The sequence below is a fragment of the Bubalus kerabau genome, chromosome 16, assembly GCF_029407905.1.
Source record: "Bubalus kerabau isolate K-KA32 ecotype Philippines breed swamp buffalo chromosome 16, PCC_UOA_SB_1v2, whole genome shotgun sequence".
NCBI lineage: Eukaryota > Metazoa > Chordata > Mammalia > Artiodactyla > Bovidae > Bubalus > Bubalus kerabau.
The window spans coordinates 50797594-50822823 of NC_073639.1; the positions used below are offsets into that span (position 1 = coordinate 50797594).

Genomic DNA, 25230 nt, shown 5'->3' on the forward strand with positions numbered 1-25230 from the left:
AAAGGGTGTCTGCAGCCCACTGGGCAGCGAGAACTCGGGGAGGGGAAAAAATTAATTCTGTAATTCATGTCTGATCCTAAAAATACACTCCTGACTTTAATCCAACGGTCTGGGCCAGCACTGATCAAGGGTCTTGATTCTCCCCTGCCTGCCCCACCTCCCCCCCACAGTGCCTGGGACAGGGCCAGCAACCCCACGAGGACAGGATGGGTAGAGATCTGCTTGGTCCTAGTGAATCTCTTATCAAAAGTATTTTTCAGCCGTAAACCTGACCATTTGGCCACTTTGTGTATGTCAGGACTGTTCAGGTTGTATTAATAATAATAAGTGACAGGAAAGCTGACATACACTAGTGTGAGCAAAAAGGAATTTATTTATCATGTAGAGTAGATGAAGATGGCTTAGCTTCAGGTACAGCTGCGATGGTTAGATAGCATTACTGACTCAATGGAGATGAATTTGAGCAAACTCCCAGAGATAGTGAAGGACAGGGAAGCCTGGTGTGGCACAGCCCATGGGGCGCAAAGAGTTGGACACAACTTAGTGTATGAACACACAGTTGGATTCAAGGGCTCCAACCATGCCATCTGGACCTGATTCCTGCCTCTCCACCTTCAGCTCCTCCTTCTATGAGCAGGCTCCATTGTCAGATGGAGTTTCCTCCTCCTGGGGACACTGTGGCTGCTGTACTACTAAATCTCATTTCCTTTCTGTTTTAAGCTGGGGAAAAGGAGAGCCTCTTTGCTCATGACTCCCACGAAGGTCTCTCTGATGGGACCTTCCCATCTTGCGTGCAACACTATCTCCACCAAACAACCAGTGTAGCCAGGAATGGACTCTGCCAGATGGATGGCCCAGAGCAGAGGGTGTAGATGAAGAGTGGGAGATGGGTGGGTTCTGAAATGAAACTCAAAGGCTGATGCCAAAGACAGGAAAGACCCACAGGGAAGGCAAATGTCCAGCGTGCTTTGGCTATTTCCTTTGTATCATCTTTCACATCATTCCAATGTTCGTGTCCAGGTCAGGAGAGTGCCCTTGGAAGCCGCACTGTGATTGGTGAATATATCCAGCCCCTCCCGCTCCAGGGTGACAAGCCGGAACCTCTGTCCGTCAAGCCCACCTTCCTGTCAAGATCCGGTGGCCCAAGATGCAGATTTGAATCAGACGTGAGTCCTGTCCTGGCCTCGGCCAGCTGCCCTGCTACCCACGATGTGAGCTGTGGCTGTGGGTGGCCCTCCCACCCTCTCTCCCTAGTTCCCTTTCTGCCTTCACTCCCATTAACCCATCTTCATTGACCACCTACTCTATGCCAGGGTGTGAGGGCCCAGTTTGCAGACAAGGGAGTCCCTGCTTTCATGGGCAGAATGACCATAAACGAGTCAACATCTAAAAGTCGGCTAACAGTGAATGTCCTGAACCGAACAAGCAGGGACAAGGCAGAGGACAGGGCAGCCCTTCTCAGACTGGCCATGGACCATTTGTGGTCTATCTATGAGCAGGAGCCCAGGTGAAGGCCGCTGGGCTGGAGAGGAGCTGGGGATGGGGTGGGAGGCAAGTTGAAACCTCAAGCAAGCTCTCAAATTTTGGCTCAGTCCAGGCTGAAACCACTGAAAGACCCTGAGATGGAAGTGCTGTGGTCTAACTCCTGCGGAGCCCGCTCCAGAGGGGAGGGGTGGGAGTGTGTTGTGGGGAGGGAACAGGCAGGAGTCCAGGGCCTTTTTCTCCTGGGGTGGGGGGCAGAGGAGGGGGCTACACATGACAAGTCACAGTCACTCCCACCCTCCCCTGGGAGAAAAACCACCCACTCCTCCAGCTTGGGGCCCTGTCCTACCCTCCCCACAACCCCAAGATGGTTGTAGCCTCCATAGGCAGAGAGGAGTAGGGCAGGGGGAGGGGGCACCAGGAGAAAGGAGCTCGGTGTCGTCTCCTCCATGCAGGATTCCCAGGAGCACCAGGCACCATCCATGTGTGAGCACTCCCCTCCCTGTATGGGGTCCTCGAGGGCTGAGGACACAGAGCTTGGGCTAACTTTGTCCTCCAAGGAGCCTGGCAGGCTCTGGAGCAGTGACCGTCTCAGGCCTTAAATCACAGTGCTCACCACTCTGTGAGAGAAGATGAGATCTTTTTTTAAGTGGCCCTTTATATGTTGTTGTTGTTGTTGTTTATATTGGTGTATATTTGATTTACAATATTATATTGGTGGCAATAGTGGTAAAGACCCTGCCTGCCGATGCAGGAGACATAAGAGATGAGAGTTCAATCCCTGGGTTGGAAAGATCCCCTGGAGGAGGGCATGGCAACCACTCCAGTATTCTTGCCTGGAGAATTCTTGTCCATGGGACAACTCCCATGGACAGAGGAGCCTGGCAGGCTACAGTCCATAGAGTTGCAAAGACTTAGCATGTATACACCACACATAGTTGATTTACAATATTATGTTAGTTTCAGATGTACAGCATAGTGATTCAGTATTGTTGTAGATTATACTCCAGTATAGATTATTTCAAGATAATGATTCTAATTCCCTGTGCTATACAGTGTATCCTTGTTGTTCTTTTACTTTGTATATAGTAGGGCGTAACTGGAGAAGGCAATGGCACCCCACTCCAGTACTCTTGCCTGGAAAATCCCATGGACGGAGGAGCCTGGTGGGCTGCAGTCCATGGGGTCGCGAAGAGTCGGACACGAATGAGCGACTTCACTTTCACTTCTCACTTTCATGCATTGGAGAAGGAAATGGCAACCCACTCCAGTGTTCTTGCCTGGAGAATCCTAGGGACGGGGGAGCCTGGTGGGCTTTTGTCTATGGGGTTGCATAGAGTTGGACACGACTGAAGTGACTTAGCAGCAGCAGCAGCAGGGCATAACTGTTAATCCCACACCCCTAATTTATCCCTCCCTCTTTTTGGTAACCTAAGTTTGTCTGTGTTCTGCACATACCTTCATTTGTGTTATTTCTTAGATTCCACATAGAAGTGACATCAGACAGTACTGGAGGAGATGAGTCCTTTATAAATGTTGTCTGTGTGACCCAGGAGCCTGCCCTGTCTCTGGGTCATGCCCAAAATTGAGAACCCAGGTGTGGCAGAATCTCATGGTGGGCAGAGTCCTCACCATGTGAGGCTGAAAACCCTGGGGAGACCGTGGAAGAAATTTCCTGTATGTTTCCAGCATGAAATGTGAAGCCTTCGACGTCAATAACCTGCATATCCATTGTCTTTAATAGATGGATAATGATCGGAATTCCAATACCGCCAAGCAGAGGTACTCGGGGAAGGTCCACTTGTGTGTCGCCCGCTACAGGTAAGGGCAATGCTCCTCTCTGCATCCTCTGAACATCTGTGAGGGTGGGCGGCCTCGGGGCAGGTGGGGTGATGGGTAGGACACTCCATGAGCTGATAGGTCCCTTTCCCGGCACTGAGAAGAGGCGGGAGTTCAGCCAGGCTTTGGAGAATGCCAAGAGATTGTCTTTGGGAGAAAAGTTATGACAAACCTAGTCAGCGTATTAAAAAGCAGAGACTTTGCCGACAAAGGTCCACCTAGTCAAAGCCATGGTTCTTCCAGTAGTCATATATGAATATGAGAGTTGGTCCACAAAGAAGACTGAGTGCTGAAGAATTGATACTTTTAATTGTGGTGCTGGAGAAGGCTCTTGAGAGTCCCTGGACTGAAAGGAGATCAAACCAGTCAATCCTAAAGGAAATCAACCCTGAATATTCATTGGAAGGGCTGATGCTGAAGCTGAAGCTCCAATACTTTGACCACCTGATGAGAAGAGCCAACTCACTGGAAAAGACCTTGATGCTGTGAAAGATTGAGGGCAAGAGGAGAAGGGGGCGACAGAGGATGAGGTGGTTGGATGGCATCATCAAGTCAATGGACATGAGTCTGAGGAAACTCCAGGAGATAGTGAAGGACAGGGAAGCCTGGCGTACTGCAGTCCATGGGGTTGCAAAGAGTCAGACGTGACTTAGTGACTGAACAAAACAAAGAGTTTCTCTGTTCTGATAGACAGAGTTTGGATAGTGTATTAGTTTCCTGGGGCTGCCATTCAGAACTGTCACCGATTGGATGGCTTAAAACCACAGAAGTCCATTCTCTCCCAGTTCTGGAAGCCAGAGGTGGGAAGTTGAGGTGTGGGTGGGACTGTGCTCTCTGAAGCCCCCAGAGGAGGACCATCCTGCCTCTCCCAGCTGGCTGTCAGCATCCTTGAGGTTCCTCAACTTAGACGCCCCACTCCACTCTGCCCCATCCTCCTGTGCTCTCTTTCCCTCTGCCTCTATGTGTTCCCTCCTCCTTTTACAAGGACCCCTGCCATTGGCTTAGGGCCCTCCCTACTCCAGTACGACCCCATCCCAACTTGATCACACCTGCAAAAACCCTATTTCCAAATAACCTCACCTCCACAGGGGCCAGGACGTAGGATCCGAACATCTTTTGGGGGGGATGCAATTCACCACATAACAGGCAGCAAGCTGAAACTCAAAGAGTGTTACCCTTGCCCAGAACACCCTGCTCAGCACCTTTCCAGCATCTTCCCTGTCTGTCCAGTGCCTGGCTGCATCACGCAGCCGTCACGGCCTGGGAGCTGAGCTCTCGTTGGAGGACCCATGTGTCCGTGTCCACTAACGTGAGCCAGTTTGGTCATGGATGACTCTCAGATTCCTGGTGGTCGCCACCGAAAACTTTGAGATGGGTGAGGGTTAGCCACCTGGCCACAGCTTTCCTGCCTGGTTATAATGCAACAAGCCTCCACCCAAAGTCAGCCATGCGTACAGACACGAATGAATCAAATAGTCACAAAAAGCAGATACGGAAGTCAGACTTCCAGTACTTTATGCTTAGTAAAGACCCGAGCTTTTGTCTTCCTAGACTCTCCAGTGACCCTCTGCAGGCCGGGCTGGCCAGGGCAGGCAGGACAGATGCCACTGCCCTCTTAGTTGGCATCAGGCACCAGAGTCCCACCTCAGGGCTGTGCACAGAACTGCTGAGAAATCAGACTTCAGGAGCTATCACCAATGGTGTGGATGCCTCCAGCATGAGATGCTTAGACTTTGTTCAAGCAGAGGTGGTAGGGGATGAGCTATCCATATATCTTCAAAGCCTTTTGCTTCCTCCAGTGAGAATCATCTCAAATAACTGATCTGCTGATCAGTAAATTATTTTCTGCTGATCCACTAATTTACCAGTGCACACCCACTTCTGACATTGAGATGATGGAAGCCTATGGAGAAGCCGCCCTGGGCTGGAGAGTCCTGGGTGAGGATGCCAGACAGCCCCTGAGAAGGGTCCCCCATCTGAAGGCTGACTGCACCCACGAGCATCCTTCACATGGTCTGTGGGGACATTGCCACAGTGCTGGGGAGAGCTTTGAGGACACCAATCTGGGGACCTGGGAAGGAGGGCTCACACCTACCCCGTGTCTGATTGGAGGATGGTTCTTCCTGTGTGTGTGTGGAACCAGGCTGAGCACAGCTGCTCAGCACAACACACCCTCCAGGCCAGTGAGTTGGAGTCATGGCCGGGATGCTGAGCTGGCTTCGGGTTTGTTTTCCTCACCAGTTTTGTTTCCCTTCCCAGCGATGAGCCTGGTCCCTCAAGGCTGCAGGGGCCGTGTGCCCGCCAGACTCACCTTCCCTTCGCTTTCCTGGGAAGACGAGACCTCATTCCAGGGAAGGTGCCCAAGAGCCAAGGCACCCAGAGTCTGGATTCACAGCCAGCATGAAACCAGGCAAAGAGAAAGCACATGTGGTCAACCAGTGTGCTTCCAACATGAGGTCACCAGCCAGAGCCAGGGTGCTCAGCAAGCTCCATTTCCATCCTCTGTGTTTTCCTGGTGGTGTATTTACCACCCCACCCCACCTCCAACCAGATGGACCACATTGTAAAGTGTGCTATCTTCCTGATGCAAATGCCCCAGGGAAGTTACTGACACAGGAAAACCCTCAGAGCACTGGATGATGTTACTGGACCTCTGGGCTCTAAGGGAAAGGGTGGCTTGGTATTGTTAAAACCTCACAGGATGAAGATCAGGAGGCCTTCATTCTGGTTCCAGCTGCCTGCCGCCTCAGTCACTTTGGTCATGTCCAACTCTTTGCGACCCTATGGACTGTAGCCCACCAGGCTACACTGTCCATGGAATTCTCCAGGCAAGAATACTGGAGTGGGTTGCCATGCCCTCCTCCAGGGGATCTTCCCCACCCAGGGATCGAACATGTGTCTCTTACGTCTCCTTCACTGATAGGTGGGTTCTTTACCCACTAGCCCACCTGGGAAGTCCTCTGGTTCTACACCCACCTCTTAATGAGCTTATGACTTTGGATAAGTCATCACAATTGGCCATGAACATTGGGAATAATAATATTAATATCATCTCTGCATTCCTCACTGGGCATTAATGGGGATCAAATAAAACACGGAGAGGAAAGTGCTGGTAACTCACGGGGCTATTGGTGGGTAACCATCATCACATCACCATGATTAGTTACAGCGAAAGACTACTGCTGACTGAAGAAAAAAATGCATGACGTAAAAGCTGTGAGTTACATTTTATTCAGGGCATCCCAAGGACTGTGGCTTAAGAGACAGCCCTTGGTAGCTCTGAGAAACTACTCTGAAGAGTTAGGGGAGGAACCAGGACATATAAGAATTTTTTTGGCTGGGAAATTCATATAGTCAAGCATTAAAATAGTTCTGAAAGTGAAAGTGAAGTCTCTCAGTCATGTCTGACTCTCTGCGACCCCACGGACTGTAGCCCACCAGGCTTCTATGTCCATGGGATTCTCCAGGCAAGAGTACTGGAGTGAGTTGCCATTTCCTTCTCCAGGGGATCTTTCCCAACCCAGGGATCGAACCCAGGTCTCCCGCATTGCAGGCAGATGCTTTACCCTCTGAGCCACCAGGGAAGCCCTACTCATCACAAAGAACACATTTCTCAAGTTAATGATTTTAGTGCTTTTGTATGTCTGGGAAGATGCCAGAACCTGGAGTCACTGAAATTCTTTCTTAAGATGCCCATCTTACGGAAACCACAGAGGCCTTATTCTATTTTCCCGTCCCGAATCCTTCAAGGGCACACTGTTCCTGGGTGGGCCTAAGGGCTGTGGCTTCACCCCTTGTGTGACAGGACAATGAGTGAAGCTGTTCTTTTGTTTATCCAGTCATCTGCCATGATCGGTCATGCTACATTTTCTTTTTCTTGATGAGGCGTTTCCTGTTATTTTAATTAACCAATCTTTTAATTAGAAAATTAAAAATCATCTCATAAGTTCTTTTCTGCAAGTTGGAGGTGACTTTTTAAAATGTTAATTCCAATATCTTGAGGACTTGAAAAGGACATTTTTATAGTCCTGGTAGAGAGGGGAAGATAAAATGTGCATCATTTTCAGTATATTTTGCTGAACATACCCAAGACCTTCAAAATGTGCATGGCTTTGGCCAAACAAGTATGCTTCCTGGGGACTCATCTTTAGGAAGAAAGTGGGCTAGTGAGCAAAGATATGTTGATAAGGACATTGGATGTAGCACTGATTATATCAGCCAAACGTTTGAAGAAACATCCATGCCCAACATGGGATCAATTAAAGAATGTTAGTCTACCCAGTGGAATATTATATAACCATTAAAATGGATATGATAGAGTTTTTCATGAGGGAAAAGATAATCATGTCATATTGTGAAGCCTAAAAGGTACACAGATAACTAAATAGTATATATCATACAATTCTACCTTCCCTCAATAAAATGTATTGAAACATTATAGAGTTAATTACTTTATTTTTTTTTTAATTTGCCTGTGCCAGTGTTAGTTGCAGCATATAGGACCTGGTTTCCTGACCAGGGATTGAACTCAGGCCCCCTGTACTGGGAGCCTGGAGTCTTAGCCACTGGACTGCCAGGGAAGTCCTTAGTAGCTTTTTAATTTGCTTACCAATTTAGAAGCTTGTTAAAACATATAATTTGGAATCATTTAAACATCTTCTGGGCTTCCCAGGTGGCACTAGTGGTAAAGAGTTCATCTGCCAATGCAGGAGACACAAGGGCCATGGGTTTGATCCCTGAATTGGGACGATCCCCTGGAGAAGGAAAATGGCAACTCACTCCACTATTCTTGCCTGGAAAATTCCATGGACAGAAGAGCTGGGTGGGCTGCAGTCCAGGGAGTCACAAAATAATTTGGAATTATATGATTCCAGAGAAGGCAATGGCACCCCACTCCAGTACTCTTGCCTGGAAAATCCCATGGATGGAGGAGCCTGGAAGGCTGCAGTCCATGGGGTCGCTGAGAGTCAGACATGACTGAATGACTTCACTTTCGCTTTTCACTTTCATGCATTGGAGAAGGAAATGGCAACCCACTCCAGTGTTCTTGCCTGGAGAATCCCAGGGACGGGGGAGCCTGGTGGGCTGCCGTCCATGGGGTCACACAGAGTCGGACACGACTGAAGTGACTTAGCAGCAGTACACTGAGCACATGTGTACACACACACAAATGACATCTGATACGAAGGACTCTGAGTATACAGCTTGGTTGCAGAATTACCATTTAGCTTTAAATCTGTGTGAGCTGAGACATTAGTGGTCTGAGTTTTTAGAGCACACACAACTCACAGGTACCAAACCATTGCATGGGTCTAAAATATACAGGCAAAAGAAAAAACATTTTTGAAAAGAAAAGAAAGAAAAAGAAAATATCCAGGTGACAGCAGACAGGAGGTCTCCGTGCTCTGGAAGGGATGGGCTGGTGTCAGTCTCCACCCAGAGCCTCACCTAGTGGGTCTGTCTCTCCCTCTAGTTATAACCCCTTCGATGGGCCCAATGAGAACCCAGAGGCTGAGCTGCCCCTCACAGCAGGGAAGTATCTCTACGTCTATGGAGACATGGATGAGGATGGCTTCTATGAAGGTCAGTGAGAGCTTGGTGGGTGGTGGGCACATGCAAGCCAGGTCAGGGCCGGGCTCCCATCACTTCTGGCCGCCCCAGTCTCCTCTCTGACCCTCCTGCCCTCCAGAATCACGAGGTGTCTGTTCTCCTTTTGGTTGACTGAGTAGGGTTTCCTATTTTTAACCCCAAGCAATCCTCTGACACGGAGTGCACACCATCTCACATTCACGTCCACGGAGCTTCCCAGGAGCTACTGCAGACACGTGGGGCTGACAGACAAGTGTCTCCCCACACTGTCCCCGTCTTACTGCACAGCACCGTCCCCACAGCAGGGCCAAGGCTCCTTTCAGGTGACCTCACCTGGTTAACAGCACTCCCATTGACCTTCAGGCTCTATTGTTAACTTTGGGCGGTCTGGCCTCACATCCTGTCTGACTACTTCCTTCATAGGCACTTGCCATGGTGTAAAATCAGGAATCTCAAATTCCTCTACCCAAAACTCATACTCTTGGTCACTTTTGTAGCTAGAGGATGGGCGTGTAACATCCCCAGCAGCTTCCTAAGTCCAGATTTCTCGGTTCCCTAAACTTTTCTATTGCCCTAATAGAAGAGTCTTGGTTTCCTCTGAGCAGAAAAAAACTATTTCTTACTAAACAAGCCGATTTCTCTGTCATGACCTCATGATGTTTTCTTGGAGTTTTCAGCCACACTCTCGGCTCTTGGCGTTGATGTCTTGGCCTGAGGTCTGGTAGCCTGAGGTCAGCAGCCCAGCCTTAGCTGGTTTTCTGTCTGGGAAGATGCTAGAATCTGAGATCCTTGAAATTCTCGCTTTCTGTTTGCTACCAGGGGAACAGAGGCATGGCTGTGACTGGACCACCTGAGAAATTTCACCAGGACTAGTGGCAAAACAGTTTGAGCTCTTAACATAAATTCATGTTGCCATCACCGAGGTGCACACAGGGGAGAACCGTGTGCCCTGGGTGGCCTGTGTGCCAGGGTGGCTGCCAGAAAACCCTCGCTGGAATTCTCTAGAATATTTGCACCAGCACTGTGCCCATGTAGACTTTCTGGAGGCTGGGTTAAAGGCAGGCGGCAAGGCTCAGTGCTCTGTCCATATGACAGGGGAGAAGTATCTCCCCTCATTGTGCAGATAGAGGTTCACAGTTCCCAACATGAGAAGTGGCTATGAGGATAAATAAGGAAGAAGGTGTGGGGTCTGAAGTAGGGGCCTGGTACGTAGGACTTGCCGTCACTCCCATCCCCCTCCTCCTTCTTCCCTTGTGTCGAATGAGGCTGTGTTTTCAGAGCATCCTCAAGGCAAAGATTGACATCTCAAGGCCCACCAGCCCCGCCCCCCAGCTGAGGACAGGAGCAGATTCAGACCCTCATTGATTCTGGGAGAATCAGGACCAATTCAGTGGTCAGCCTCCCTCTCCTGGGCCCATTGCACATTCCCTGTGGGGGAGGGTATACTGGGAGCAGAACCTGCTGTTCGTTTCATATACTCCGAGCCTCCCAGACCCCGGGACCCCTAGTCAAGCCTTTTCTGCGACAAATCAGGGAAACGAACAGCCCTTGCCTGCTGGTATTGCAAGATTATCCAAACTGTGTCATCTTTGAAGATCTTCAAAACACTTCACGGTTTTCCAGAGCTCTGCTCTCAGCGGGCTCTCATGCCCCATGAATAAAAAGAACACACAGAAATGAGACCATTTCCTGAAACAAAAAGCGATCCCCGCTGGGATCGCCTGCGGCCACAAGAACTAATTTGGTGGCATTTTTTGGCCACTCAGCCTACGGGTGGCTCTGGCACCCGATAGATCGTCTCTGTTTCCCACCAAATGGACACGTTTGGGGAATTTTGCTAAGATGGACATACTGCTTTGCAAGGAGGGGGAAGGTCACCTTTTAATTGCCATTTGTGTCATCACACAATCAAAAATCAGAGTAAGATGTGTAACAGCCTACGAACCCACATATTTTACATGCGGTTCATTCTTCTGATAAACACTTACTGAACACCTACTGCGTGCCAGGTGTGGCTCTAGAGCCAGCGGGGAACAAAGGTCCCTGTCCTCCCGCAATTCGTCCCACCCTCTCCTTCCCCCACTGTGTCTGCAAGTCTGTTCTCCACGTCTGCATCTCTAGTCCTGCCCTGCAGATAGCTCCATCAGTACCATTTCCCTCGATTCCACACACATGCACTGAGGTATTATTTGTTTTTCCCTTTCTGACTTATTTCACTCTGAATGACAGACTCTGGGTCCATCCACATCACTACAAATGACCCAGCTTTGTTCCTTTTTATGGCCGAGTGAGATTCCATTTTACATTTGTACAACATATTCTTTACCCATTCATTAGAAGTCACTGTATAGCACAGGGACCTCAGTTCGATGCTCTGTGATGACCTAGAGGGGTAGGGTGGGGGGGGAAATGGGAGGGAGGGTCAAGAGGGAGGGGATATATGTATACATATTGTTGATTCATGTTATTGTACAGCAGAAACTAATACAACATTGTAAAGCAATTATACTTCAATTAAAAAAAGAACAGGTCCCTGCCCTCCCAGACCTTCATCCTAATTGGGAAAGGTGTACACAGGGGATGATCATGGTGTGGTAGGCACTATGGGGGAAAGACACCATGACTGATGGGGGTGGCAGATGGCAGGTAGTGGGGTACAGACACAGGGTAGGGGTTCCTGAGGAGGTGATGTTGAAGAGGTTCCTGGAAAGAACTGAGGAATCCACCATAACCCCATTGCTTTCCATATGGTCCCCTCGGGGGGAGGTGCAGACTCCACAGCAGGACCTTGGGGGCCCCCACGGGATGGTCGGGTGTTAACCCTGTCCCTGGCCCCACAGGGGAGCTTCTGGATGGGCAGCGGGGCCTGGTGCCCTCCAACTTCGTGGATTTCATCCAGGACAACGAGTCTCGACTGGCCAGCACGCTGGGGAATGACCAGGATCAGAACTTCATCAACCACGCGGGCATCGGCTCGGAGGGGGAGAACATTCTAGACCTCCACTCTCCGACACTCACGGACTCCAGCCTCGCCGACCACGGGGCAGGGACGCTGGACGTGAACATCGACGACATCGGAGAAGACATCGTGCCTTACCCTCGGAAAATCACCCTCATCAAACAACTCGCCAAAAGTGTCATTGTGGGCTGGGAGCCCCCGGCAGTGCCGCCAGGCTGGGGGACCGTGAACAGCTACAACGTGCTGGTGGACGCGGAGACGCGCCTGAGCCTGGCGCTGGGCGGCAGGACCAAGGCCCTGGTGGAGAAGCTGAACATGGCAGCCTGCACCTACCGCATCTCCGTGCAGTGCGTCACCAGCCGGGGCAGCTCAGACGAGCTGCGGTGCACGCTGCTGGTGGGCAAGGATGTGGTGGTGGCTCCCTCCCACCTGCGCGTGGACAACATCACCCAGATCTCTGCCCAGCTGTCCTGGCTGCCCACCAACAGCAACTACAGCCATGTCATCTTCCTCAACGAGCAGGAGTTGGATATCGTCAGGGCCGCCAGGTACAAGTACCAGTTCTGCAACCTCAGGCCCAACATGGCTTACAAGGTGAAGGTCCTGGCCAAGCCCCATCAGATGCCCTGGCAGCTACCCCTGGAGCAAAGGGAGAGGAAGGAGGCCTTCGTGGAGTTTTCCACGCTGCCTGCAGGTGAGCCCGCTTTCTGGCAGGGGTCCCCTCAAGGGAGGGGATACCAGGATGTCACCCTGTGCAAGTGGAGGGGCGGGAGGGGGGAGCAGGAGGGGAGCTGCAGACAGCCAGTACTGTCCTGGAGCATCCTTGAATCAGCTGGGAAGCATGAAATACACGCATGAGCCATGTATGTGTGTGCGAGACAGAGACGGAGGGCAAGGGAGAGAGAACTCTGATTCTGTTTAGGGGCTGTGTTGTTGGACATATTTAATGCTTGCATCTGTAAGAGACTCATCCTACAGACAGGAAGCAACGGGAGCCTCCTAGGGGGCAGGAAGGTCTGTCTTCCTGGGGCCACCGACTCCTGAATACGTGCTCACTGAGAGAAACAGAGAAAGGGGGTGCCTGTAGCACTCTCACAATTGTTCTCTCACTCTCATTTTTTCTTTTCATCTTCGTTATTTTAAAAAATATTTATTTATGTATGTATTTATTTATGGGCTTCCCAGGTGGCGCTAGTGGTAAAGAATCTGCCTGCCAATGCAGGAGATGTAAGAAATGGGGATTCAATCCCTAGGTCAGGAAGACCCCCTGGAGAAGGAAATGGCAACCTGCTCCAGTATTCTAGCCTGGAAATATCCCATGGACAGAGGAGCCTGGCAGGCTACAGTCCATGGGGTCGCAAAGAGTCGGACACGACTGATCATGGACACGTACACACACATGCACACACACACACACATGCACACACACACGCACACAAACACACACACGTGCACTCGCACGCACACACACACACGCACATGCACACATGCGTGCACACACATACGCACACACATGCACACACACACACACACACACACACACACATTATTTATTTGTCTGTGCCATGTCGTAGTTGCAGCATGTGGGATCTAGTTCCTGGGCTAGGTTTGGACACTGGCCCCCTGCATTGGGAATCACTGGATCACCAGGGAAGTCCCTCATTTTTTCTTTTGATATATATATGACTGTAGAAGACATGAAGTTCCATCGTGGATACAATTTGGGGTTCCGGACACCTCTGTCTGCTAGGGAAACCCCACCTTCCTCCCTGACTTCCCAGCTGTAACAGGAGGAGGGCTGCTCCCCTCTCCAGTCCCCCACCTACTCCCTCCAGGGAAACCATAAAGAGATAGGATGAAATGGATGAGCCTGTGGGGTCTTCCCATAGTGTGATTTATTCGGATCCTACAGCTGTTAAGGGTCACCTCCATAAAGTTCCATCATGCTCATCTTGGCTGGGGTGCACATATTCAGTTGGCCAGAAAGTTCACTTGGGGTTTTCCATAAAATCTTAATGAACATTCTGGCACACCCAAAAACAGGCAGCCCTTCTGAGCTGGGCCCAGGGTGGGACCCTGAACTCTTGAGAAGAGCAGCCTTCCTGGAGCAAAGAAGGTCATGTCTGCAAAAACATTCAAGGGCTATTTTGATTTCTCAACGGCCTTTCTTAGTCCTGTGATGTTCACAGAATTCCCTCGAAACGTCTGTCTGGATACTTTCCTTGGATTTGTCTTCTGTGATTAATTAATCCAGCTCTGCCCAACTTCAGTTGTCAGGTCGGTTTTACAAACAATTTAGTGGTTCTCCAGGATCATTTCTACCAGCTGCAGAAACCCTAACATCTAATGCAAGGTGGGCCCTCCATTTTGCAATGGATCTGCTTTTTATTGCATGTTGCTCTCCGCTCTTTTTGAAACCCATCATCAACTAGAGTCTGACCTGTGCATATATGCTCAGTCATTCAGTCGCATCCAGCTCTTTTGTAACACCATGGACTGTAGCCCACCAGGCTCCTCTGTCCATGGAATTTTCCAGGTAAGAATACTAGAGTGGGTTTTCATGCCCTCCTCCAGGGGATCTTCCCAACCCAGGGATCAAACCAGCATCTCTTGTGTCTCCTGCACTGGCAGGTGGATTCTTCACCACTGCACCACCTGGGAAGCCTAGAGTAATATAACCTACAAAGAAGCAAGGTCAGGGGCAGTTGGGACAGACACTGTTTCAAGGAGAAAGTGGGTCTGAGCAGGAACTGATTTATGAAGGGTCCATTCATTCATCTTATAAGGTGATGTTGGATTGCCTGCCTATGAGGATGTTAATTGCAGATACAATAAGTCCCCTATGTTTGAGCCTTCAAGTTGTGCACGTTCAAAGATGTGAATGTGCGTTCAAATGTCCAGTCACGTAAGTTAGTCCTGTGTCCGGCACACATTGTCACATGCGTGCATCCTCTACAAGTGGGTGTACTTTCGTGTACATTACAAGTACTGCATAGAGGACAGTAGTACAGTGTCTTTATTTCCAGTCCAGGATGTCTGGAACCAAGCTTAAAAGCAGCGGCGACATAGCTGGTACTGCTAAGAAGCGCTAAGTGATAACAATGGAAACAAAAGTGAGAAAGATTGAAAGTGTGAATTGAGGTGAAAAGATAGCTTGTCCTCCATCTCCTCTTGCTGACAATCCTTCAGCTCTACTATCTCCCACCTCCTCTCCCTGCTTCGGTCAGTAACTCTTCTTGTCTGTCCACTGATGCCAGCCGCTATACGGTACTACTATACTATTCAAGGTACTGTACTGTAAGATTAAAATGCTTTCTTTATTTTCTGTGTTTGTTATTTTTATGTATTATTTGTATGAAATGTATTATAAACTTAGAACAGCACAGTACTACATAGCTGACTGTGTTAGTTGGGTACCTAGGCTAACTTTGTTGGACTTACGAACAAACTGGACTTGTGAACGTGCTCTCAGAACAGAACTCGTTTGTATGTAGGGGACTTACTGTGCAGACTGGAGCTATTCATTGATTCCTGCCATGAAGTCTTATTGTCGGTGCTGGGGGTTAAGAAGTGAGAAACACCAAATCTGGGGACCCTAGGGGCTCTAAGGAGAGGTGAGAAGAACATCCATTAGGACAGCCAGGAAAGACTTTGTGGAGAAGCTCCCTGAGATGGAGAGATATGAAGACCAAGAGGAAATACTGAGCCCAGGGCAGGATCCTATAGGTCCATACCCAATTCCTGGGTGTCCGAGTTAGCTTGGGCTGATATAACAAAGTACCATAAACTGAGTGGCTTATCACCAACAGACACTTATTTCTCACAGTCCTAGAGGATGGAAGTCCACGATCAAGGCCTGGGCAGACTCAGCGTCTGGTGAACCCACTTACTGGTTCATAGACGGTGTCTCCTCCGCATCCTCTCCTGGTAGATGGCACCTTGTTAATAAGGGCACGAATCCTGTTCATGGGACCTCCAGCCTCGAGACCTGATTACCTCCCACAGCTGCCTTCTGTGAATGCCTTATGCATTTGGGGGGACACAAATGTCCAGTCAGTCCATAGCAGACTGGCTCCTCTGCCTGCCCAGAAGGAAAGGAGTTTCAGTTGTGAAAATGACACAGGTGACAGGCAGGAGGTGTGTGGTTGGACCAAACGCCCCCATGTGACAGACAGCCACCTCTGGGCCAGTGGAGGGATGGGGTGGAGCTGGCAGGTCACAGATACTCAAGTCTTCCCCACTCACAAATCCCTGGCCCTCCACTGTCATTGCTTGCTAGTAGAAGCAGGCGTCCAGCAACCCACCAGACCAGTTTCAGTTCTTGACTACACCCTTAAGAATAATGAGCCGTTGTCACATTTGAGTGGGCCATCCAGGTAAGATCTAACTCCTGAACCCAGTTGCTCAGCAGTTCGGAAGCCTCGCATCACAGCGCGTCGAGGGTGGAGTCGCATTATCAACTGCAAGACCAGCAGGCTTCCAACACATGACAGCTGAGCGGCTTCCCTCGAACCTTAATTTCCTCATTTGCAAACGAGGATGCGCTAAACTCACAGGACTATTGTGTGAATCAAGTGATGTCAGGTGTCCAAAGTGAGTAGCAGAATGAGCAGCAAGTAGAAAAGCTTCAGCAAAGAGCCCTTCCTCCCTTATGCAGAAATCCACGGGGCCGCAGCAGGGTCTCGGAAGAGGAGGCTCACGGCCTTCTTCCTAGAAGTTGCACATTTCTTTCCAAATATAATGCTATAGTTATAGGACCTTTGGGGCTTCTCAGGTGGCTCAATGGTAAAGAATCTGCCTGCCAATGGAGACAGGAGACAAAGGAGACTCAAGTTTGATCTCTGGGTGGAAAAGATCCCCTGGAAAAGAAAATGGCAACCCACTGCAGTATTCTTACCTGGGAAATCCATGGACAAGGAGCCTGGTGGGCTGCAGTCCATGGGGTCACAAAGAGTCAGACATGACTTAGCAACTCAACAGCGACGACACAGGACTTCTGCACCAGACCTGGAGGCAAGGGAGCTGCCTGAGGGTTGTAGGGCAGACGGGCAGCCCTGCTGTCACCAGGAGCCACTGGGAAGGACCAGTGCTGTGACACCTGTCTCCTTGTTGCTTGAAGTAGCCGCTCAGGACTTTCAAAGCAAGCATCTCAATTCGTTGGTCAGGCAGTGTGTGTGTGGAGTTGGCATCCTGGTAGCTTCATCAGAACCGCCTCTCTCCAGCTTCTGATTCCATCCTCTCTCTTGAGGTGGTGAGATGGGTGCTGTGTGGTCCAGTATACTGCCCTCAAGTCCGATGCAGAGAGAGAAGGAGGGATGGAGGGAACCGGAGGGAGGAGGGGACACAGAGAGACAGGCGGTGGGGGTCTCTTTCCTCTGCAAACGCTGGGACCTTGTGGCCGAATGGCCAGGCCAGAGTCACAGGTTGGCCTGGAGACCGAGCACGGGGAGTGGGTTCCAGGAGGGCCCCGCGTGCATCTGGGAGCTGCTACTTCCTGGCCCTCTTGCTCTGCTATCACACTTCAGATTCTCCCTTGTCCGCTGGAGGCTGTCATGAAAGATCTCGTTCCCAGGTGCCACTGGCTAGTCAGGCATGGTAGCAGCTTGCCTGCCAAGGGGTCATGTCGTGAAAGCTTCTCTGCCTCTGTCCCCCCAGGTCCTCCAGCACCCCCACAAGATGTTGCCGTCCAAGCTGGGGCCACCCCAGCCACCGTCCAGGTCTCCTGGAGGCCGCCTGCTCTGACGGCCACTGGGCTATCCAATGGAGCCAATGTCACCGGCTACGGCGTGTATGCAAAAGGGCAGAGGGTGAGTTTTTATCGGGGCGGTGTTCACATCCAGGCCCCCCGGCCACCGCTCACCACTCAGCAAGGGGTGACCCTCCCTCCCTCCTCAATCCCCAAGACCCACCAGCAGTTACTAAGCATCCCCACACTGTCACGCCAGGCCCAGTTGCAGAACACAGAGAACCTCCATCCTTTTTTGCTCCATCCTCTTTCCAGAATGTTCTCTGCCCCCCTCCCACACTGATTACCTGCCCCACTCTGCTGGTAGACCCCTTTCTTGTTCTCCCCTGGGTACCAAAAATTCACCTCTCTTGAGTCCCACGACATCAGGACCCCCTCAATAGATGATGGGCTTGCAGATTCTACCAGACCTATTCTTGGCGAGATGTAGTCTTGTCCAAACGCCTTGGAAACTCTGCAGGATCCTTAATGCACACCATTGGGCAGCCCCTAATCTCAGCCCTCATCCCTGTCCTGGCACATGAAATAGACAGGGCTGCTTTAGAGGGGCAGGGCCTGAGCAAGCTTCTGTCTGTTCCCCACCCTCCCCACCCCGTTTCCCCATACGGCTAGGAGGTGGTATATCAGATGCACCCGAGTCTCTGAGCCCATTCTGTGGAGTGGCTGCTGTAGGCTGAAGGCCCCCTCTCTGATCCCTGCTCCCCTCTCCAAAGGGGGCCACAGACATGCCTCCACCACAGCCGGAAGCCCGTCTTTCGTGGCCTCTCCATGGCATCTTCCTTGAGCCAAGCTTTGCCGGTAATGAGCTTAGTGTTCTGATTCCTCTGTGGCCCCCGCATCTGTTTCTAGGTTGGTTCTAGACGTGGGAGAAAAGCGTGTGCTCAGCTGTCCCTCCAAACCGCCAACATGTGGGCGGGAACGGGGGCTCCATACGGATCCGATTTGCAGGCTGTGCAGCGCGGTCTGAGTTGGATGTCCATGGGAGGCACGGGAGGTATCTGGGCAGCCTGGGGGCGCGGGCAGTCCCCAAGCCGAGCCGGCTTTCTCTGTGTCCAGGTCGCTGAGATCATCTCGCCCACAGCAGACGGCACGGCCGTGGAGCTGGTGCGCCTGCGCAGCCTGGAAGCCAAGGGCGTGACCGTGCGGACCCTCTCTGCCCAGGGCGAGTCCGTGGACTCTGCCGTCGCTGCCATTCCCCCCGACCTCCTGGTGCCTCCAACCCCCCACCCGAGAACTGCTCCCACACCGAAGCCATTAGCAAGTGCCGGAGCCCCCGAAACCAAAGATGAGCACCCGGGTCCCCACGCCGCGGTGGACGAGGCCTGGGAACATGGCCGGGCACCCGCCCCAGTCCACGGGCACCTGCTGGAGCCGCCCGGCCTGCAGGGCTCGGGCCCCGGGCGGCGGTCACCCTCGCCCAGCCGCATCCTCCCGCAGCCGCAGGGCGTCCCGGTCTCCACCTCCGTTGCCAAGGCCATGGCCCGGGAAGCCGCGCAGAGGGTGGCCGAGAGCAGCAGGGTAAGGCCAGGTGTTTTCCTCACTGGTTCAGCTGCCCGCGGAATGTGGTTCATCCCCGCAGCCCAGCTGGGATGGAATCTCCCATCCACACCCCGAGTGTGCGCGGAGAAGTGCCTCAAACACCCAGCCCCTAAGAATGGCTGCCTTGACTTGGGAAGAAGGATGCCCTGTTTATCTGACTGCATCTTAGGTCTTATCTTGATGGAATCAGGATCCATTTCATAGATATGGACCTAGAAAACCAGAGGAAATGGTTATCTACCAGCTTGGCTTAGCAAAGAGGCTAACAACCCACTATCCGGGTGGTCTCTGCCTGGGGATTTGAGAGGTGCCTCCTGGGAGTCGGCTTGGGGACTCATCTTCCTAAACAAGGGTCACCTTCTGGCTCACTCACTTCAGACTTCTAGCTGTGTGTGTGTGTACATACACAGACATACATACAGGTATATGTATACATACAGACACACACAGAGACACTTATATACACGTATGTATACATACATATGTGTTTCCCTGGTGGCTCAGATAGTGAAGAATCTGCCTGCAATGTGGGAGACTCAGATTCAATCCCTGGGTTGGGAAGTTCCCCTGGAGAAGGGAGTAGCAACCCATTCCAGTAATCTTGCCTGGAGAATTCCATGGACAGAGGCTACAGTCCATGGGGTAGCAAAGAGTCAGACACGACTGACTAATACAGGTATACATACACACCTACATGTAGAAGTGCAGGCACATAGATATATTTGCCTGCCTGTCACTCAAAATTGCCTGGGTCCTGGGGAGGGGGAGTATTTGGATGACAGTGGGACCACATCCCAGGTGAAATGTGTGATGAGATAGGAAGTTGTAGGAAGCACCCGTGAAAGGATGCAGGCGAGCGGAGGTGGAGCTGAACTAGGCCACGCCCTCCTCCTGCCTCTCTCTTCCTTGGGTGAATCCGTCTACCAGGGTGCCCAGTTCATCTGCTCCAAGCCGGAGGTCAGGGCTCCAAGGCCAGGTGGTCTCTGCCCTGACGCCTCCCCTCTCCTCTCCCAAGTTAGAGAAAAGGAGCGTCTTCCTGGAGAGGAGCAGCGGACAGTATGCAAACTCGGACGAGGAGGACGGCTATGAGTCCCCGGACGTCAAGAGGAGGGGCGCATCCGTGGATGAGTTCCTGAAAGGCTCGGAGCTGGGCAAACCGGTGAGTGCTGCCCACCCCCCTCCCACCATGGTGGCTCCCGGTGGGAGGGGTTCAGGTCCCTGCACGCCCCGGGTCTGTGAGAAAGATAAAGGAATACAGACCTTTATCTTGTGGGTGACAACAATCACAGTCAGTCTGGAGAGTTTAGACTGAATGGTGCCTGTGCATTTGTGACCTCACTGGGGGACAATTTCAAAAGTCTGTATGTGAGCCTTTTGCCCTCCCAACTGCCCTGAGGATCCCGTCCATGGGCTGATTTTGTGCCTCAGCTGAGTCTCCAGGTGACCACCTGGTCTCAATGTAGGCAAAACCTACCATTTGTTTCTTTACTTTTGTTCATCAGGCAGATGTGTGATGTGCATTGGCTAAGTGCTAAGCATCATGGGAGATTCAGAAACTGAAAGGTCCATATCCCATCCTTGGAGGGATGAAATGTCAGGGCTTCTCCTCCCAGACAAGGCTCACAAGTGACAAATCCATCCAAGATGGGTTCTGTCTCCAATTTCTGATCATGCCTATTCTAAAGAAAATGTCCTTGAATGGTGTCAAGCCCCAGTCCTGGGCAACAGGGAAGGGTGGGGCCTGGAGAGTCCTCAGATCTTGAGACAGCAGAGTGAAGTCCTCTCAGTTGTCAGATCCTCAGTCCCCTCAACACACAGCTCTACAGCAAGGCAGTGTCACTACTTCCATGAGAAGAGGGTCTTGGAATCTCATAGATTTGGGGTCACTTCCTGGCTCTGCCGCTGCTAGCAGGCAAGTGACTCAGCTTCTCAATCATCAGGTTCTTTATCTAAAAGATTAAAATAATTCTACTTGTATTCATGGAAACACAAGAAACAGAATGCCCAACTAATAATGACTGAGATAACAAAGACATTTCATTCTCCCATATCACAGGAAGCCTCAAGTAGGAAGCTGCAAAGTTGATTCAATTGTTCAATGGTGTTCCAGCTCTGTGTTCTTTTTTTTTTAACTGAAGGATAATTGCTTTACAGAATTTTGTTGTTTTCTATCAAACCTCAACATGCTCTGGGTTCTTAATCTTCCATTCTTTTGACCTTTCTCTCATGGTTACGAAGTGAATGCCATAGCTCCAATCGTCACACTCGTATGCCAGCATCCCAAGAAGGATGGAAAGAAGGAAGGAGGGAGGGGGTTTTCTCCTCAGGCACATCTCTCTTAACTGGTAGAAAAACATTTTCCAGAAGCTCCATCAGACTTCTCATCTCACTGGCTAGACCAGGGTCATGTGCCCACCACCAAGAGATTCCTACGAATGTCTTATCCATGATAAATTTGGCAAACAATAGACACTTACTTCCATCCCATGAGTTTATTACTAACTCATCATTGGGTTTGAATCAAATGAGACTGCGTTCTCTAGGGGAGTTCCTTCCCATTTGCTTTGGGAAGCCCTCATTCTAACCAACCTGATGTTTGTTTATTCATCTAAAACCAATTCACTTTTATGTCTTCTCCAAGGCACTTGATTGAAGGAAATAGGGCTGGAGCAGGTCAAATGATGCTGCACAGACTTCTCAGACTGAGAACATCCAGGCCGCCAATCTGAGGGCTCAGCTGGAGTGGGACCCCCGGTGGGACCCCCCCTTACTGGGCACTCACACTGCTTCCCCATATCTTTATATAGAGGAGCAATTGAAACCATTTTTTAAAGTTTTATTTGTTTCATAAATGAGCAGTTCCCCCACCCCATTTTTTGGCTGTGCCACATGGCATGTGGGAATCTTAGTTCCCCAATCAGGGTTCAAACCCATGTCCCCTGCAATGGAAGTGCAGCATCTTAACCACTGAACTGATAGGGAAGCCCCTAAGCTGGATGTTTTTAATAAACATGTCACAAGATGCTATTAAATACACTTGTCTTGTCGCCCACCAGGAGAGTAAAGAAATCAATCTTCATCAACACTGTCCAGCAGAAACAGAATAGCTCTGTGTGTGTTTCAAAGTCAAAAGTCAAAGTGTTAGTTGTTGAGTGGTGTCCAACTCTTTGAGACCCCACGGATTGTAGCCCATCAGGCTCCTCTGTCCGTGGCATTCTCCGGTCAGAAATACTGGAGTGGGTTGCCATTCCCTCCTCCAGGGGATCTTCCCAGCCCAGGAATCGAATCCCAGTCTCCTGCACTGCAGGCGGCAGATTCTTTACTGCCTGAGCCACTGGGGAAGCCCCCTATGCATGTTTGGGGCTCATAAGTCGGAGCTCATAAGGTGTGCTATATGAGCTGCTGGAAACGTTCCGAGCTGCTGAGGGAGGCACTTGCTTTGTGGATGGGAAGGGGCTGCTGATTTGGACCCACCCCTCATTCCAAACCCCATCAGGGTGGCTGCTGGTTCAGTTTACGCATTAGCAAGCTTACTTTTCCTTGCTGTTCTGTTGACCCTTTCCTCTGTACCCAGGCTTTTCACCAAGCAGCCCCAGTGGCAGGTCTTCTCTAGTGTGGGTGGCCAGACTGGCCACAGAGTGGGCACACCACACAGGGGGTCCCACCCCACCCAGACCAGGCTGTTCACCAACAACCCAGTGTGCACATGTATGAATTTCAGACTCCATGTTTTTCTTAAAACTCTTAGACACACTTGTTAGTGCGTATGCCCCTGTTTGCCCACTACCCACCACTGTCTGCTGCACGACCCTAGATGCCACATACGTGCATGTCCCTGAGCCCTGCATGTACAGCCTCTCACTTGAGCCTTTGTCCAGCCACTAAGTTGAAGAGGCTGCCAGTACCCGAAAAAGTGACGTCTTCCCATGTGTATTCTGTCCTGCCCGGAGCCCAGGAGGGTCTCTGCCTGCCCCTATCTGGACTTGGAGTGGGAATGCCCGGTCTGGTCCTCTCTCTGCCATCCCGGCTCCCCATGAGCTCGGGGACTGTGATTCCCTCCCCTCCGGAGTGAGCAGTTCTCACCCAGACACGTCCCTGAGCTCGAGAGTGGGCAGAGCAGGGGAAGGTGTGGGACTCCATGTGTTGGAGTCGCCCCTCCATTCACGTCCCCTTCTCCTGCCCCAGCCGCACTGTTGCCATGGAGACGAGTACCACACGGAGAGCAGCCGGGGGTCTGACCTCTCGGACATCATGGAGGAGGACGAGGAGGAGCTGTACTCTGAAATGCAGCTGGAGGACGGGGGCAGGAGGCGGCCAAGCGGCACATCCCACAATGCCCTCAAGGTCAGTGCGGGGGCGCTGCCCCCCACCACCACCGTCCCACCGTCCCCCATCCCTGTTCCTTTGGGGGGCTGTGCAGCTGGCTCCAGAGGGGCCTTGCCCGGCAGGCACAGTCCCCAGATTTGGATGGGCTTCTCTTGCTATTGAATCTGCGCTCGGGCCAAAAGTCTGGGGGAAGAAGTCTGGGAGAATCCACTGGGAATCCCTGGGTCACCCAGCTGTGTACTAAGAACCCAATCAGAAAGAATAGAACGGAGAAGTTTCCACCCCCAGTCCCAAACGCCTGGCTGCATGTCTATCTGCAGAGCAGCAGGCCCTAGGAGGGCAGGAGCCTGTCTCTGAGTCAGACTGGAGATGGGCAGCTGGGGAGTCGGGAAGAGATTCTTTAGTGGAATCGACCGAGGTGGACCCTGCTGGACGGCTGGAGGGCCAGGGAGAGGGGACCTTAGAGGAGGTCGGAGGAGGGTCAGTCGACCTCCTGGGGTCCACACACAGGCCCCTTCTCAGACACCTCCCACCAGGGATCCCGGGATCCTCTGCCTCTGCCTCTGATGTAGCCTTCAGCGAGGGGTTTGATGGAGGTCACCTTGATGGAGATCGAGCTGGAGGCCCCCATAGACCCCACCCCTGGGGTGCGCCACCTTCCTTGTTTGGGGAGCTGTGTTGCCACTGCTGCTGCCGCCCACTCCAGCTGGGCTTCTGATCACTCGGCACAAGCTGGTCACTCTGAGCACCAGACCCTCCGCCAAGCTGGGGGGTGAGAATAGACGTGGCCCCCGAGCTCCAGCAGCTGCAGGCCTAGCGGAGGAGACAGGTCGGGCCTTTGTGGGAGTTTTCAAATGAAAAGAGCCTTGGAGAGAAAAGTCCCACTGGGGGATACAGTGCCTGAGCCCAGCCTTTCTCTGGGAACACAGAGCCACGCAGTTTGAATGGTGGACAGAAAGCAACATCCAAATCTGGCTGCCAACTCAGTGCCCACTTGCATAGAGCAGACTGACTTATGTTCTCCCAGCAAAGGCGCCCCGCAGGGCCTTGGAGACACTGTCACCAAAGAACATGCCAGATCCCTATGCAAACTCTGCATGGTTGCAGCCCCCGCTACCCCCACTGGCTGACCCCCTCGCTCCTCCCCTGAGCCACTGTCCAGCAGGATTCACAGTGACATTTCATGGTGGAGAAAGGCCCGAAGCTGCCCGTGGTCCAGCCTGACCACCCCTGCCTTCCCACACTTCTCTACCGCTGGGCGCTGTGACAAGGCAGGTGTCTGCCCCGCCCCCCACAACCCTTGGCAGCCTCCTCACTTCTTAGGGAGGAAGCTTCTGGGATGCTCCTTCCTGCCAAATGTTAGCAAAGAAACCAAAGGTCACCTTGTTTTTCCCAGGGAAAAGGGCTAGTTTGTAAAATCACCTACGTCCTTCCCCCACCAGCCCGGCCCTCCTTAGAGCAGCCGCAGGGACAATCGGACCTTCAGGCAGCAGGGCTGAGGCTTACTTCACTTCGTCCACAGGGTTCTGACATTTTTTTTAAAAGTCAGGAGACTTTACAGGCCGATGTGGGCCGCCCGGGCTTACCTCTCCTTGCGGGAGTCCCACGGAACCCCGTGCATCCCCGCCAGGCTCCCAGGGCTGGATCCCTGCTTCCTCACTGCCCTTCACCCCAGTGTTCCCAAACCTCAGTGTCCTAATAGCAAACGAACGAAGCGTGCACCATGCTCCTGGTTTGGCGCTTGTGGGCT

General features: G+C 51.7%; 1 protein-coding gene across 1 annotated transcript in view; it reads left to right on the forward strand.

Annotated features, from left to right (window-relative positions):
- The window catches only part of RIMBP2 (RIMS binding protein 2), a 117986-nt gene that overhangs the window by 61192 nt on the left and 31564 nt on the right, over positions 1 to 25230 (forward strand). Inside the window, exons 5-12 of the mRNA XM_055550208.1 lie at positions 1021 to 1166; positions 3227 to 3303; positions 8795 to 8904; positions 11751 to 12563; positions 17525 to 17676; positions 18672 to 19133; positions 20170 to 20313; positions 23340 to 23498. Of these exons, the coding sequence (XP_055406183.1) occupies positions 1021 to 1166; positions 3227 to 3303; positions 8795 to 8904; positions 11751 to 12563; positions 17525 to 17676; positions 18672 to 19133; positions 20170 to 20313; positions 23340 to 23498 (2063 nt within the window). The remainder of the gene's footprint in view (positions 1 to 1020; positions 1167 to 3226; positions 3304 to 8794; positions 8905 to 11750; positions 12564 to 17524; positions 17677 to 18671; positions 19134 to 20169; positions 20314 to 23339; positions 23499 to 25230) is intronic.